Genomic DNA, 17,121 nt, shown 5'->3' with positions numbered 1-17,121 from the left:
GCCTGGCACGACTTGAGATTCATTTCATTTCAGGCGGGGGACGGATCTGGGACACAGCCCAAAGTGGTGCTTTCTGAAACCGAAGCATTTGCTGCCTCGCTGGAGAGTCTGTCCCAGCTGGCGACGCACACACGTGCACACGCCAACTCTAGAATGCTCGGTTCTGATCCCACGGCTCCCACAAACAGAACCACAAACCCTTTTCAGACCGGGCTGGAAGGCCTGGGTGTCATTTATTGACGGCAATTTACACACATTCGCTTTCTTCCCAAGGTCGCCTCCTTCAAAGCGCAGGCACAGAGCCCTCGAGAAGGGCAGTCTCTGGACGAGGGAGCCAGGAGCACCGGATGCACGTCTTTGGCAGGCACGTTCGGCCCCCGGCAGGATGCAATCCTTCAAGCTGGAATCCGCCGGGTGTCCTGAGACACCGAGGTGGGGGGTGGACAGGAAGCCTTCGGCCGGACTCACATCTCAGTCCAGGCCCGCTCACTCGCTGTCCAAGCCCGTCCCAGTTGTAGGGCCCTGGGGGGGTGGGAGGGGGGGCAGCGAATCAGGCCCACCCACCGTCACAGGGGCAGATTCTTCAAGCTGTTCACACCTGCTTCCGCCGGCCCCACAGTTCGAGAGCATCAGCCTTACGGCAAGAGACAGATTACTTCCTCTCTGACCCTCCCTGGCACCTCTTCAGCCGGGCCTGTGTCGGAACCGCCGGAAAACACGGAGACCCGTGCTGTGCACGACAGCCCTTTCTTCTGCCCCGGGCAGCGTAGGCACTTGGCAATCTGGGGGAAGGAGGTGGCTCAGAAAGTGGGTGGAAATGGGAAGAATGAGAAAGCTTCGTCTGCTAGAGTAATTAGAGATCTGAAGTGATTCCACTTTATTTCCTTCACTTTAAGCCAATCATGAAATTTCACAGTGATTTCTGGGGCAGGGGCAGAAGGACGGCGGTGTTCAGAATCCTCGGGGCTGTGGCCCAGGCGGCCTGAGGAGGCGCGGGCCGGGCAGGCCTCACTGGGGCAGCTGCAGGAGCACGGACTGCCCGGCCGGCAGGTAGGTGATGTTCCGGGAGCGCGAGAGCTGGTAGGCGATGTCCTCCGCGGCCTCCAGCTTGCGCAGCTCGATGAGGCCGTCGCCCGCGGTGGCGAGCGAGTTGGCGATCAGCTCGGCTGCCTTGGAGTCGCCCTCGGCAGAGATGATGGCCGCCTTCTTCTGCTGCTCAGCCTAAGAGAGTGGAGGGGTGGGGGGGGAACCAGGATCACACTTGAGGGTGCTGAAGGGCGGGCAGCAGCCTCAGAAGACCTCGGCGAGGCACCCTCGCCGGCTCCTGAAGGAACTCTGGGAATCTCCCTCCTCCTCCTCCTCCTCCCCCTCCAGGTGGGGTCAACAGGCACGTGCACCCAGTCCTCCGCTTTCCTGCAATGCAGCGCCACCTCTCATGGTTGCAGGGCTCTCTTGCTGTTGGCTGCGCAAGTATCTGTCTTATTTCAAAATTCTCATTAACGTCAATGGCAATCCAGTCCGGCCACCTTACTCTGAGCCAGGAGGATCCAAGCCGCGGAAGACGGGAGGGAGAAAAAAAAGGCAGAACCCACCCTCAGGCTCACCTTTCCCTCCAGCCCCAAGTCGAAGGGACTTTCATCAAACAAATGAGATCTGTTTGATGAAAACAGGGCAGCTGGGGAGGAGTAGCACGTATGCGTGACGGGCCCTAGAGTCGCCCCTGAGCTAAGCTGGATCCTGACCGGGAGCCCAGGCAACAACCAACTGAATGCGATCTCCGAGGCTCTCCCCACCCGTTATTAGCAGGGTGACATGGATCAGCGGGGTACAACCTGTCCGAGGTCACGGGAGGCGGGTACCGTGTCAGCAAATGTTAAATGAGCACCTAATATTTCCAGGCATGGTCTTAGGCGTGTTCTAGGCTCTGGAGATTAGTGGGCCCCCCCCCCCCCACAAAGTTCCCGTCCACGTGGAGTTTACACTCTCTAAAATTAAACGCTGGCCACCAATACATCTCTCTACCTTGATTCAAAGGACGAAGGGTTCTTGGATTAGGACTAACCCGAGAAAAACCAGCAGCGGCGGGGGGGAAGCAACAGCAAGAAATAAATACACGTCTGCAAAGACCCGAAGAGCAGGCTGCTAGGCAACTATCTCCTGTCCCACCACACTCTGGCACATCTGGATGGACTTAGGGCCCGAAAAAAACTTCAGTGACGATAGCGCATCTGGCCCAACATTTGATCCTTTTCGCTGTCAGCTTTCACTTGTGTAACCACGGTTAAAAACGACTTCTCAGTGAAGCTGAAAATATTCCAGGAGAAAACATTTTTATTGGGAGGAGGAGTGTTTTTGATCTTAGGGGAAGTGGAAGAAAAATTACCCTTCGGTGACTTCGGAACCTAAGTTCACATATCCCTGACTAGCCCCCAAAGACTCTGGAACCAATCGTAGGAGTGCGGTTCCTTCAATCCCCTTCCGAGGATCCCGGAAAAAGAGATGACAGATGATGAGTTTCCAGGCCACCCAGCAAACGGGGAGGCTGAGCACAGGAGAAAGGGGAGAGAGGCCCCTGCCATCTGGTTGAACACTCACCTTCTCCACCACAAATCTGGCCCTCTCCGCTTCCTGCTGGGCCACCTGTTTGGCCTCTACTGCTTCTGTGAACTCCTTCCCGAAGGTCAGATGCGTCTAAGGGGACAGAGGGAGCGCGAGATGAGGCGGTGGGACTGTTCAGGCAGCGCTGCCGCGAGGCCCCCGTGGCCGCTGGAAGGAAGGGGCCAGGAATGGCTCTAGCAGCTGGAGGCCTCTGTGAGGCGAGAACGCCCTTCCACCTCCACATCCGGGTCCAAACCGAGGGCACACCCCGGAAGCCTCGGCTGCCTCAACGGCTCCCGCACGTCATTCTGTCGCCCTCGGCGAGGAGATCTGAAGCAGACAACCACCCGTGGGCACCAGAAGGCACCTACTCAAGTGCCCACCTCCCAAGGGGAGGAGGCTGCGGGTTCTAGGACCCCCGTCCTCCGACTAGGGCCCATCCTTTGATGGCCTGTTGGAAGCCCCCAGAGAGGCCAGATGGAAAACTGAGCCCCTGAGAGTGAAGGAGGCAGCCGGTTCTCGGGGATTCAAGGGAGTGATGCTCTCCGCTTATGGATTAACCATCCCCGTCTTTCGCACGGAAGCCCCACCACCAAACAGGAAGAGGGTGAAAAATGGTGGAACGCGAATCACGGCATTCCCTATGTGTGAGCGCTTCTGGTAAAGGGTTTAGGAGGGAAGGCAGGTAAAGCTATTGCTTAGGGTGAGGGCTTACAATGGACTACCCACAGACCTTCCCTAAGAACACGTACAACCGAGACTTGGCTGAGGCGACGGTCTGAAATGACGGCAGAAGGCAGCGGGAACAGAGCTCAACTCTTAATGCCGAGACTAGAGCGACTTACTTATTATTTAACCCACGTTTTGTTAAAAAGGAAGAAATAAAGGGAAGAATGGCACTGGTTTTGCTACCAAGTTCTATTTGCTTCATCCCCTCCCCCCACCCTCCCACCCTCTGCTTTTAAAAAAAGGAGGGGCGCCCGGGGGGGCTCGGTCGGTTGAACGTCCGACTTCGGCTCCCGTCATGATCTCACGGTTTGTGAGTTCGAGCCCCACGTCGGGCTCTGTGCCAACGGCTCGGAGCCTGGAGCCTGCTTCGGAATCTGTGTCTCCTTCTCTCTCTGCCCCTCCCCAACTTGTGCTCTGTCTCTCTCTGTCTCTCAAAAAATAAATGCAAAAAAAAATTTTTTTTAATTAAAAAAAAAAAAAAAAAAAAAAAGGAAAAGCAGGGGCGCCTGGGTGGCTCAGTCGGTTGAGTGTCCGACTTTGGCTCAGGTCACGAACTTGCGGTTCGTGAGCTCGAGGCCCGCATCGGGCTCTGTGCTGGTGGCTCAGAGCCTGGAGCCTGCTTCGGATTCTGTGTCTCCCTCTCTCTCTCTGTTCCTCCCCAGCTCGCATTCTGTCTCTCTCTCTCTCTCAAAAATAAATAAAGATTAAAAAAAAAAAAAAATGAGAAAAAAGGGAGAAACATAAGCAGCTCAACACTTCTCCTCGAGAGTAAATCCTAGTCCCGCTGCCTTCCACAACTTGTAACGCTCCTCACTCTTCCAACTGCAGCTGTTCTACTCTGCCTGTTCCATTTCTGGACTCGTGTTCAAAGCCCGGGGAAGAAAACGCGGTCCTGAGAAATTTAAAATGAAATGTGTAGCTAAGGAATAAAGTTCCTTTCTAAAAGGGCCAGGTGAGGGCAGCAAATCCCCCCCGAAATCTAATTTTCTCCTCACACCTCTTAGATATGGTTTCTTGTGGTCAGCCCGCACTTCCCCCGAATGGAGTATGTGGTTAAAAGCCTAGCAGGACGCCAAGCTTCTCCTTAGGTTTTGCCTTAGCACTGCCTCACAGGCGAGGCGTTTAGGTTAACAGTAGGTGGGAGTTGCTGGGGTTAGAGGGCTGCAGCCTGGCATCCCGCCAGCAGAGGGAGCCCGCAACTGAAACAAGGGGGAGCGGGGCGCCCCGAGGTCAGTGCTGGGTGTCTGGAGAGCGGGACTGTTTAAACAGCTGCACAGACGCCGAGAGGGAAATGGTGCCTTTCCCTAGCGACGCACAGGAGAACGAACAGGAAACCCTCTACCTCGCCACCCGAACAAATCACTCCCAGTGATTTTTCCCAGAGCATCTAGAAACACAACCCCTTCCCCATCACCCTCCTTGATCTGAAATGCTATCCTGCCTGTATTGCTTTCTGAGTCATGGCATTCGGTGTCATATAAATACACGCGCTCTACGGTCCCGAGAGGATAACTTACACCTCAGAGATGTCCCCTGCGCCCCATACCGGGCTTTGGGGAAGAGAACCACTCATTTACGCTCTATCCCCTTTCACCGGGGGTTCCCAGAGCCCACCTCACTGAGCTTCAGACCCTAAATGTGAGGACATCCCAAGGGGTCAGGCTGCGAGGTGTGCACTAGGGAGGAAAACTGTGAGCCTTCCCTAGTCTCGCTAGGCAGCTTCTTCCGGCATCCAACAGGGTTAACAAGACACTACTTCTCAGGGAGCTCTGGGGAACACTCACAGTTTGGAGGAGGTGAAAAATCTAGTGGTTAGGGACCCTACCATCGGGTAGGGCTAGAAGTCAAAAGAAAAATGTGGGGGGGGCGGGGCGCCTGGGTGGCTGAGCCGGGCGAACGTCCCAACTTCAGCTAAGGTCATGATCTCACGGTTCGTGGGTTCAAGCCCCTCGGGGGGCTCTGCGCTGATGGTGCGGAGTCCACTCGGGATTCTCTATCTCCCTGTCTCTCTGTGCCTCCCCGGCATCATGCTCTCTCTCAAAAATAAGTAGGAAATTGGGGCACCTGGGTGGCGCAGTCGGTTAAGCGTCCGACTTCAGCCAGGTCACGATCTCGCGGTCCGTGAGTTCGAGCCCCGCGTCAGGCTCTGGGCTGATGGCTCAGAGCCTGGAGCCTGTTTCCGATTCTGTGTCTCCCTCTCTCTCTGCTCCTCCCCCATTCATGCTCTGTCTCTCTCTGTCCCAAAAATAAATAAACGTTGAAAAAAAAAAATTTTTTTTAAATAAAAAAAAAATAAGTAGGAAAAGGAAAAGGAAAAGGAAAGAAAGAAAAGGAAAGAAAAGAAAAAAAGAAAAAGAAGAAAAAAAAGGAAAAGAAGTATGTGTGTGGCAGAGGGAAAGGAAAACAACTCTCATCTGAAAACAAACCCACGGAGACCGTCTCACAGTCGAGAAGTTTCCACGTTTTCAAGTCGCCTGTCTGGGCACGTGGAAGGCAGGACCTACTAGCGTCCACCCGGAAATGGGGCCAAGCACCTGAACAAGAACCGCAGCCCCTCCCTCGCAGGCTCCCCGCCGGCCCCCCCCCAACAAGCATCTTACCAAGGACACGTCATCCAGGATGAGCCCAAAGGTTGCTGCTCGCTCTGTGAGGTCATCGCTCACCTGCCTGGAGACCAACTCTCTCTGGGTGATCAGTTCCCCGGCATCGAAGCGAGCCTGGTTCCGAGGGAGGGCAGAGGGGGCCCGGTGAGGATGGCGATGAGGAAGCAGAGAGGGCAGGAGGGAGAACGCCGAGCCACATCCCAAGCCTCCTGCCACCGCGCTCTTCCTGGCACCTGTCTATCTCTGGGGGACCGCACTCTAGGCGGAGGCCCCGTCACTCACCACCACGGACTTGAGGATCTCCGTCGTGATGGACGGTAGCACCCGCTCATCGTAGTCCTCCCCGATGCTGGTGAAGATGCGGGGAAGCTGGCTGGCGACTGGCCGGAAAAGGATGCGCAGGGTGATGTTGACATTCTGTAAATCTTAGGGCAGGGGACAAAGGCCGGAGTTAGCGATCAAAACCACTTCTGTGTGACCCCTCCTACCCCAAGGGTGCCACAATTGCTGCGTAAAGTTGCTGATTTTAAGACCCTAGAGGGCAGGGGCCCCTACGCACAGCTTCCTGGTTAGCGAACCCAGCAGAGCCCCGGAGTCAGGAATTCTTAAAGGTTCCTGGGGAGGACAGCTTCTCGGTCTGTCCTGAATGAATGTCCTCTGATAAAAGCAATTGCGAGTACGTGCGTGACCGGTACCGCGGGACAGTGGAACAGTGCGTGTTTTAATGAAACAGGCCAATGCCAAGAGTTTTAGCGTGAAGCCTTTCCAAGGCCCCACTCAAGAGTCTGCCCTGGAGAGGTTCTCGTGGGCCCAGCGGAGACAGTCCACTCTGGCTGGACCGGCAGTCAGTCCGAAGGCCTGGGCTGCAGTCCCGTCCTGTTTACTAACTGTGTGACCTCAGCCTTAGCCAATCTCAGCTTATCTCCTGGTCTGTAAGAACGGGGGGTGATTTCATCTGCCTTCCAGGAACGCTAGGGGAAAGCGAAGGAGAAATTAGACAGGACAGCGCTGGGTCAAATGCGAACAGATGGAAGGGGTTATCGGACTCATCTGGAACATGCTTCTCGTGACCTGATCCAGGCGAAGGGGGGGGCGGGGAACAGGGAGCACAACATTAATTACAACGTCCCCTGACAGCTCAGGCCTGCCCAAGGCTAAAGCACGGTCAGCTTGCTTGCGGTCATCACTGACACAGACGCACGGGGAAGTTCTGACCCAGCCACCCAGGGAGGCGGGAGATGCACACACTCCTGATTTCTGGAAGTTCCTATCAACAGTTCTGAAGACGTCCTTACAACGCGTCCTTACAAACAGGTGCCGCACAACAGCGAGCGCAATCCCTAAGAGGTGGGAAGTTGAGAGCTACGCTTTTAAGTTAAAATTTTCTGTTTCTCGATTAACCTCACCCTTTGATCTCCCTTTTGTAGGACGCGAGCCAGACCCCGTAGCCGCGAGCTACAGGCCAGGTTGCGAAATGCCAACTGACCTGTCCCCTCCTCTGCCCGACACAGGTCTCTCGCTAAAGTCCCAGCTCAAGCTAAGGTCCTCCCGGGAGCCTGCGCAGCCACCTGTGGGGGCAAGCTGTTTCCTTCTCCGCTCGCCTCCACCCCACGCCCTTGCCTCCAGGACAAGCCACGCTTACCGTAACTGTCTGTCCACACGTCTACGTCCCTAGCGACACTGAGCTCCCCAGGGGCCCCCCGCTTTAGTCACCTCTGAAATCTCCGAACCACCCCCACCCTGCGACCCAGCCTGACACCTGGCACGGTCACCGTAAGCACACATCGGCCAGGGAATGGCACCCAAGGCCTCGAGTGTTCCCCAGATAATAAACCCAGCAGCCACACGACCCTCACCTTTCGCCGTGCAGAAAGATCCCTGCTATTCTGTTTACTGCCTGGGCACCTCTGTGGGTAGGACGGCAGGAGAGCGGTGAGGAAAATTCGTTTGGGGCTCGCTGGGAACCCAGCGGCATGCCAGACACAGGAGACCGCCCTCAGGGACCCGGCCCCAGCCCGTGGGAGGCCAGCACTGCTGGAGACAGAGGCCCTGGAGAACAAGGCCAAGGGGAAGCCGGCTGGAGACCGGCTGACATCGTCACCCTGGGGAACGAGAACTGACCGGAAGGGGTGACTGACGGAGCAGAGGCACATCCGGCATATTCTTTAAGACTGGAGCGCTCCATGACTCTCGAAGTCTATCTTTGTGGATCTCCCTAAATTTGTACAGCTGTCTGTGCGCTGTACATATTTCTCTGAATCCGTGTTAAAATCTCTCCAGGAGGAATTTACAAGGGAGTTCTCCGGGGAGGTCCGGCCTCTTCTGGATCCTACGGTAACCTTTCCACACGCTACCTCACGGGACCCACGGGCAAGACTCACCTTTTTTTTTTTTTTTTTTTTAATAAATATTCTGTTTAGCATTCTTTTTTTTTTTTTTTTTTAATTTCTTCTTTTAACGTTTTATTTATTTTTGAGACAGGGAGAGACAGAGCATGAACAGGGGAGGAGCAGAGAGAGGGAGACACAGAATCTGAAACAGGCTCCAGGCTCTGAGCTGTCAGCACAGAGCCCGACGCGGGGCTCGAACTCACGGAGCGCGAGATCATCACCTGAGCCGAAGTCGGCCGCGTAACCGACTGAGCCACGCAGGCGCCCCTGAGACTCACCTTTGCTACCAGTGATAACTGGCACGTTACGCGGTCGAGAGCGGCAATCAAAGATGATAGGTTTCTGTACCCAAGGGATGAGGAAGTGAGTCCCTTCTCCCACCACAATGTCCTGCACTCCACGGAACCGGTCAAAGATGACAGCTCTGTGCCCAGCGTCCACTAGGAGTGAAGGAGAACAAGACAGAAAAAAAAAATCCCTTCGCCTCTTAACCAAAAAGGCTACCTCTGAAAGCTCCTTGGCGCTTTCTTGTTATTTTTTTTTTTTTTAAGTCTCCCCTCTCCCAGCTCCATCTTGCCACACTTCTGCCTCTAGAGGCTTCCACGCAGCTCCAGAACTCAGCCATCCCTTCCCACCCCACGGTCTTCCCAAGGACTCTGGTAAACAGGATCGATTCCTCAGCATCCTTTCCCTGGAAACTGGCGGCCGCTGTTCCGATTAACCATCCCACCCGCCAACACGTTTCCAGGAAATCACCTCCCCAAACTTCGTTCCCAAACTCACCAAAGTCTTTACCGTCCCATCCTGGTTCCAATTTAAGCCAGTGCTCCCAGAAGCTGCACCCTAACCTAGCCACGGAACCCCTAACATTTGGAAGGTCCCACTCTTTCCAAGGGCACGGTTTCTCTCAGGCTTTAAGGATTTCTGGGCTCAGAGAGAAATCAGTGACGGTGATTACTCTCCAGTTGTGCTGCGGACATCAGAGCATAAAGCGGCGCCGTTTAAACCAAGTTAAGCTTTTCTCCTCGGCGGCTCTGTGTCTCTGCCTCAGGAGACTTCAGAGTTGCTCCACAGATCTTCGCTCTAGACTTATCCTCCTCTTGCTAGATAGTCACGTACGAGGGAGGTCCATCTATCGCCGCTTTCCAATCACGAAAGCTAGAGACTACCGGAGTTGGAGGGAGTCTTAGACATAAACCAGTTTCGTCCTATTGCTTGACCAATGAAGAAGCTGAGGCCTGGGGCGGGAGTTGGGGGGGAGGGGAGATGGCTCGCCTAAGGTCGCAGAGGAAAGCAGACAAAAAGCCAGCGGGAGCCCCTGTTGCGCTGTTAAAAGCTGGGCGATGCGCCTCAAAAGATAATTTGTCTGGAACGACCCAACTGCAGCAGAGCCAAAGATCCGGCTCCAGACAAGGTCACCGAAGGTCTAAAGCCCTCGCTGGGTTACTTCACACGCGGCCGAGGGATCCAATGGGCTCTCTCCACGGGGTCTCCCGTGAGACCCCGACACTCGGTCGCAGCGTCACTTCAAACCAACAAGAGTAGCTGGAAATGTCCAACCGGCACGTGGTCTGGGAGGCTCTTTGTGAACAAAGGCTCGCAGAGGACCTGCGGCCACAAGGGCAGAGGATCTAGTGACAAGGCAACCGTATGGTGTGGGATGGCAGGTAAGCCCCCCCCTTGGTCTCACACACGTTCACAGTCAACAGCTGCCACCACAAGTGTGACACGGGCCACGCAGGCCAATGGAAATCCGGCAAAAGGCAGTGCCCCACCACCACCCCTCGGAGCCTCACCATTATACAAGGCAGAGTTCACCACTCCTCCTGCCACGGCTAAGGCCAGGCCGAACTTGCCGATGGACTCAAACACTTTGGCAGCCATGTCGCCTCCTGCTGGACCCCACTCACACCTATGGCGGGGGGCGGGGACAAAACAAAACAGCTTGATCCCGAAATCCGTAAGAGAAATCCCTCTCTGAGGCACCATATTCACTTCCCAGGCGGGCTCGCTATTTATTTCTCCACTCTTGAGAGCTCAAAATCACGCACTGAAGGCCACCTAATAAACAACTCTACAGCTTGGAGAAGCGTACTATCAATTCTTCTGCTTTAAAATTTTTTCCATCTCTGGGGCGCCTGGGTGGCTCAGGCAGTTAGGCGGCCGACTGTTCAGCTCGGGTCATGATCTGACAGTCCGTGAGTTCGAGCCCCGCGTCGGGCTCTGTGCTGACAGCTCAGAGCCCGGAGCCTGCTTCGGATTCTGTGTCTCCCTCTCTCTCTGCCCCTCCCCTGCTCATGCTCTGTCTCTCTCTGTCTCAGAAATAAAAACATTAAAAAAAAATTTTAAATTTTTTCCATTTCTTGGGAATGCAAGCTGGTGCAGCCACTGTGGAAAACAGTATGGAGGTGCCTCAAAAAACTAAAAATAGAACTACCCTAGACCCAGCAATAGCACTACTAGGCATTTATCCAAGGGATACAGGTGTGCTGTTTCGAAGGGACACATGCACCCCCATGTTTATAGCAGCACTATCGACAACAGCCAAAGTATGGAAAGAGCCCAAATGTCCATCGATGGATGAAAGGATAAAGAAGATGTGGTATATATATACACGATGGAGTATTACTCGGCAATCAAAAAGAATGAAATCTTGCCATTTGCAACTACGTGGATGGAACTGAAGGGTATTATGCTAAGTGAAATTAGTCAGAGAAAGACAATTAGCATATGACTTCACTCATATGAGGACTTTAAGAGACAAAACAGATGAACATAAGGGAAGGGAAGCAAAAATAATATAAAAACAGGGAGGGGGACAAAACAGAAGAGACTCAAAAATATGGAAAACAAACTGAGGGTTACGGGAGGGGGTGTGGGAGGCGGGATGGGCTCAATGGGTAAGGGGCACTAAGGGATCTACTCCTGAAATCATTGTTGCACTATATGCTAACTAATTTGGATGTAAATTTAAAAAATTTTAAAATAAAATTAAAAAAAAAAATTTTTTTTTTCCATTTGGGGACTGGGGCACTTGATTCAATAATGGGAATGAGACGTGGGCCTGACACCCACGGAGAACTCAGCACCACACTAAACCACCCTCCCATTTCCTGGGCAAGCAAGCCCCAAGACAAAGGCTTGCTTTGTGGTTGGCTCTGTGCAATTCTGGTTTGGAAAAGTAACTCCCAGAATGCGCTACATGGTGATTCCAACAGCAAAAGTAACAGTAACAGCTAGCTTTTGTACCAGGAGGCAGTCTTCGAATGGCAATTATTTAATCCTCACACCGACCCCTATGAGGTAGGTTATTACAGATGAGGAAACTGTGGCACACAGCAAGGTTACAAGAGGAGACTAAGATCACACAGCTCTTTAGTGGTGGAACCAGGATTAGCACCTGGAGGTCTAATCCTGGCAGGCACAGCTTAACACCTCACTGTTAATATGGAAGCGGGAGGTGGGCGACATTCTGGGACCAAGATACCAGAAGAACCAAAGGAGCAAAAACGCTCTCCATAGCTGCATTGCAAGGGAGAACCCTGGAAGAAGTGGGAGGGCGGGGCTGAGGCGGGGTGGGCGGGGCTGAGGCGGGGTGGGCGGGAGCCCGACTGACCTAACTGGGATCTACTCCCGCACTTAATTTTTTTCTTAATTTCTTTTTAATGCTTATTTATTTGATGGGGAAGCAGAAAGAGAGGAAGGCACAGAATCAAGAGCAGGCTCCAGGCTCTGCGCTGATAGCACAGAGCCCATGTGGGGCTTGAACCCACGAACCCCGAGATCATGACCTGGGCTCAAGTCGGACAACCAACGGACTGAGCCACCCAGGCAGGGCCCTCCCCCACCCCGCACTTTACTTTTTAATGCCCCGCCCCAGCGTCGTCGTCCACTTCAGATTCAAATCCTCCCTGCCGCGCGGCAAGACCTCAACTCCCGAATCTTCCTTGATCACTCCCCGCGCATTTCTGTTTTCCTTTCCAGAGGCCAAGACACCCAGTCCCGACCTTTCCATTTCTAATACAGCTTCTGGATTGTTCCTCACCCCGCCCCCATACACACCTTCCTCGCTCGACGCAACCCCCGCTGGTCCCGGCGTCACACCCTCTCCGCTCCAACCCGAGGCGGACCCATGCACGCACCCCACCCGCCCAAACTGTGAACGAGAACGCAGCGGGGAGCTGCAGAGACGCCCGGATCGCGGCCGGAGCCGCTCCCCTCCATTCTCACCTGCTTCCACTCTGACCTCCACATGAATTCCCCAGCCACACGTACCACGCATGCGCTGCTCAGCTCTTTCTCTTCCCCGCCCCCCTTCCAAGATCCGGGCCTCCGATTGGTGGGGGGGAGCGCTGTGCATCCTGGGAAGGGTGGCTTTCGGCCTGACCCCCGGTTCCCCGGCTCTTCCCAAATGAACTACGATTCCCAAAATGCCATTCGGTGTCTGGCCCGCGCTGAAAAGCCTTTCCTCTCTGGTGGTAAACACGGAGGGGTTGTCGCAAAGCCTTTTGGGGGCTGTAGTTTCTTGGGGTTACATGCACGTGCCTGTCTAGAACCGATGCTAGAACCTGCCAGGAGATGGGCCCTAGGGCCCCGGAAAGAGTGGCTGGGCGCGCGGTCGGTGGCAGGGATGGGCTGGGGCAAGTTTACAGCTCGTGAAGGAGGACGGGTGAGCACCTTGGAGAGAGTTGTGGTGAGATAACTGGCGGGCTGAGGGACCTGGAGGGAAGCAAATGGGGCCATCTTTCCAAAGTCCTTCCGTGGGACGTCGATTGCCAAACCAGAAAGAACCTTAGAACCATCTGGACTAGAAAACGTGGACTAGAGACCGGAAGGGATACATTCAGGGTCATGCACTGATTTAGTCAAGGGGCCCGCTTTAGAGTCCGGGCCTCTTGGGCACAATTAAACAAACTTATATGGAAAAGTTGCAAGAATAATACGAAGAACACGTAAGTCCTTTACTCAAATTCATCTATTGCTAACATTTTGCTCCATTTGTTTTTATTTGTTCTCTCCCTGTCTCCTCCCGTCTTCTCTCTGTATTTTCTAAGAATAGGGGCCTCCTCTTACATGATTTAAGTAAGTTTATCCTCTGCGTTCCAATTTTATCCATTGACCCGATAATGAACTTTGTAGAATCTCCACACACACCCACCCCCATACAGGATGCAGTCTAATATTAGGTACGGTATTTATTTCTCATGTCTCTCTCATCTCTTTTAATCTGAAAAGTGTCCTCAGCCTTCCTTGTATTTCATTAGGTTAAAACAAACAGAAAGCATATTTCTCATTTTGGGTTTGTCTGTTGTTTTTTTCATGATTAGACTCAGGTTTTGCATTTTTAACTAGGGTCCTGCCTAAGTACTGTATGGACGCTTCACTTTAACAAAACTAGGCCTATTTCTGGAGTCTGGTAGGATTGGGTTCTTTCAATTTCTTTTTCCTGCATTTCTCTCCTCTTCTCTGTCCCCACTTGGCACAGTCGAATGACCAGAGATACCCTCAACGGCACTCTTCAGGTGGGTAGGAGTTGGCCCTAACCAAGCACAGTTGTTTCCTCTGGCTGTCAGAATGCAGGCTCTATGATAGCTGTCTTCATTGTTCTATTCCCAGAAGGTACAACAGTGCTCGGCACCTGGAGAGTCACTACCTTAGAGTGAAACCCGCCACTGAATGAGCCTTCATGCGCATGAAGCTTCTAACCAGCCCTTCAGTGCTTGAATTAGTTGGGATATTAGTTAGAGCAAAGTCTAAGTTACAGTACCAAAGAGATCCCCAAATACAGTGAGTGGACTAAAGAAAATAGAAGTTAATTTCTTTTGCTCCATGGGCCATTCACAGGCCTAGTTTCCTTTCATCTCATTGGTTGGCCATCCCTGAAAAGACTGTCTTTACCTAACCATGGGCCATCTATGTTCCAGCTCGCATGAAGGGAAAACAACAAAATTGCTAAGCAAACGGGTCAGAAGCAGCACATACAAATTCCACTCTACTTTATTGATGAAAAATTGAGTACCTGACCTCATCTAGTCACCAAAGAGGCTGGGAAATGTATTCTTTAGCTGGGCACCCAAGTACCCAGGAAGAAAAGTTTTGTGGGCTCACCAGCAGCCTGCAATAGCTCGTTCTCAAATAGAACAGTCAGAAAAGTGATGTAAGTCCGTTTGAGAAAAGCCATAACATGAAAGGGAAAATCAAAACAAAAACATCTAAGCAAAACAAAACAAAAACAAACAAAAGCAACACAAACAAAATACTTGGCCGAATCAGAGACACAGGGGGGCGCCTGGGTGGCGCAGTCGGTTAAGCGTCCGACTTCAGCCAGGTCACGATCTCGCGGTCCGTGAGTTCGAGCGCCGCGTTGGGCTCTGGGCTGATGGCTCAGAGCCTATCAACAATAGCCAAACTATGGAGAGAGCCCAACTGTCCATTGACTGATGAATAAAGACGATGTGGTATATATATGCAAGGGAATATTAGTCAGCCATCAAAAAGAGCGAAATCATACCATTTGCAATGATGTGGATGGAATTAGAGTGTATTATGCTAAGTGAAACAAGTCAGAGAAAGACAAATACCATTTGATTTCACTCGTATGTGGGATTTAAGAAACAAAACATGAACATATGGGAAGGAGGGAGGCGAGACGAGAGAGGAAAACAAACCACAAGAGACTCTTAACAATAGAGAACAAACAGGGTTGACAGAGGGAGGTGGGTGGGGGGTGGGCTAGATGGGGGATGGGCACTAAGGAGGGCACTTGTGATGAGCACTGGGTGTTGTATGTAAGTGATGAATCACTGAATTCTATTCCTGAAACCAATATTTCACTGTATGTTAACTAACTAGAATTTAAATTTTTTTTTAAATTTTTTTTAACGTTTATTTATTTTTGAGACAGAGAGAGACAGAGCATGAACGGGGGAGGGGCAGAGAAAGGGAGACACAGAATCTGAAACAGGCTCCGGGCTCTGAGCCGTCAGCACAGAGCCCGACGCGGGGCTCGAACTCACGGACCGCGAGATCGTGACCTGAGCTGAAGTCGGCCGCTTAACCGACTGAGCCACCCAGGCGCCCCTAGAATTTAAATTTTTAAAAAGTCCTAAAAAAGGAAAATAACTATTAGAACCAATAAGTGAGCTTAGCAAGGATGTGAAACATAAAGTCAGTTTGCAAAATCAGCAATAAACATTTGGAAATTGAAAATTAAAAATGTTATTTACAATAGCATCAAAAATATGAAATACTTAGGGATAAATTTAAGAACATCTATACAGTAAAAACTACAAACATTGCTGAGAGAACTTAAAGAAGACCTAAATAAATGGAGAAATGCCCACCACATTCATGGAAAATTCAATATTGTTAAAATGTCAATTCTCGGGGCGCCTGGGTGGCGCAGTCGGTTAAGCGTCCGACTTCAGCCAGGTCACGATCTTGCGGTCCGTGAGTTCGAGCCCCGCGTCAGGCTCTGGGCTGATGGCTCAGAGCCTGGAGCCTGTTTCCGGTTCTGTGTCTCCCTCTCTCTCTGCCCCTCCCCCGTTCATGCTCTGTCTCTCTCTGTCCCAAAAATAAATAAACGTTGAAAAAAAAAATTAAAAAAAAAAATGTCAATTCTCTCCACATGGGTCTATAGATTCATAGCAATCTCAACCAAAATTCCAGCAAGTTTTTTTGTGTGTGTGTGGTAGAAATTAACAAGCTAATTCTAAACTTTGTATGAAATTGCAGAGGACCTAGACTTGGCCAAACAATTTTGAAAAAGAGAACACAGTTGAAAGGTTTACTGCACTTGAAGCTGAGTGTCCATTTACCCATAAAACTACAAAATATGCGGTGTTGGCTCTCAACAGAACAGAATAGAGAATCTAGAAATAAACCCACACATCTGTGTCCATTGATTTTTGACAAAGCTAACAGTGTTATTCAATGGAGATAGTCTTTTCAAAACCTGGCACTGGAGCAACTGAATACCTATATGGGGAAGCAAAAGTATCTGACCCTTGGGGCCCCCCGGGTGGCTCAGTCGGTTGAGCATCCAAGTCCGGCTCAGGTCATGATCTCACGGTCCGTGAGTTCGAGCCCCGCGTCAGGCTCTGTGCTGACAGCTCGGAGCCTGGAGCCTGCTTCAGATTCTGTGTCTCCCTCTCTCTCTCTGCCCCTCCCCTGCTCATGCTCTGTCTCTCTCTGTCTCAAAAATAAATAAAAACATTAAAAAAAAAAGTATTTGGCCCTTATCTTATGCAATACACAAACATTATCCTGAAAAAGATCATGGACCCAGATACAAAGGCTAAAACCATCAAACTGGGGCGCCTGGCTGGCTCAGTCTGTAGGGTGTGCAACTCTTGATCTAGGAGTTGTGAGCTCAAGCTCTACGACTACTGAAAAATAATCATAATAAAATAAAATAAAACCATCAAACTTCTAGAAGAAAAGCAAGAGAAAATCTGCATGACTATATACAAATTTCTTACATGGAACAGAAAAACACAAGCCATAGACCCAAAAAATGTGATAAACTGAACTTCGTTAAAATGGAAACTTCTGCTCTTTAAAACATATATATATTTTTAATGTTTTATTTAGTTTTGAGAGAGTACACAGCAGGGGAGGGGCAGAGAGAGAGTGGGACAGAGGATTCGAAGCAGGCTCCACGCTGACAGCAGTCAGCCGGATGTGGGACTCAAACTCACAAACCGTGAGATCATGATCTGAACCAAAGGCTGACGCTCAACCAACTGAGCCATGCAGGCACCCCAAAACACACTGTTATGAATAGAAGCTTTTATAAGGCC

At 51.7% G+C, this 17,121-nt stretch overlaps 1 protein-coding gene across 1 annotated transcript; it reads right to left on the bottom strand.

Annotated features, from left to right (window-relative positions):
• Positions 1-205: 205 nt before the first annotated feature.
• On the bottom strand, positions 206-12,658 carry PHB1 (prohibitin 1). Its single transcript, XM_040497231.1, has 7 exons — positions 12,551-12,658; positions 10,117-10,232; positions 8,599-8,760; positions 6,213-6,355; positions 5,928-6,044; positions 2,596-2,691; positions 206-1,221 (listed from the first exon to the last, which is right to left on the bottom strand). Exons 2-7 carry the CDS (start codon positions 10,202-10,204, stop codon positions 1,009-1,011), a joined length of 819 nt encoding a protein of 272 aa, XP_040353165.1. The 5' UTR covers positions 10,205-10,232; positions 12,551-12,658; the 3' UTR covers positions 206-1,008.
• Positions 12,659-17,121: the final 4,463 nt, after the last annotated feature.

Source organism: Herpailurus yagouaroundi, unplaced genomic scaffold, assembly GCF_014898765.1.
Source record: "Herpailurus yagouaroundi ecotype Mexico unplaced genomic scaffold, PumYag 189, whole genome shotgun sequence".
NCBI lineage: Eukaryota > Metazoa > Chordata > Mammalia > Carnivora > Felidae > Herpailurus > Herpailurus yagouaroundi.
This window is presented reverse-complemented; position numbering and strand designations above follow the sequence as displayed.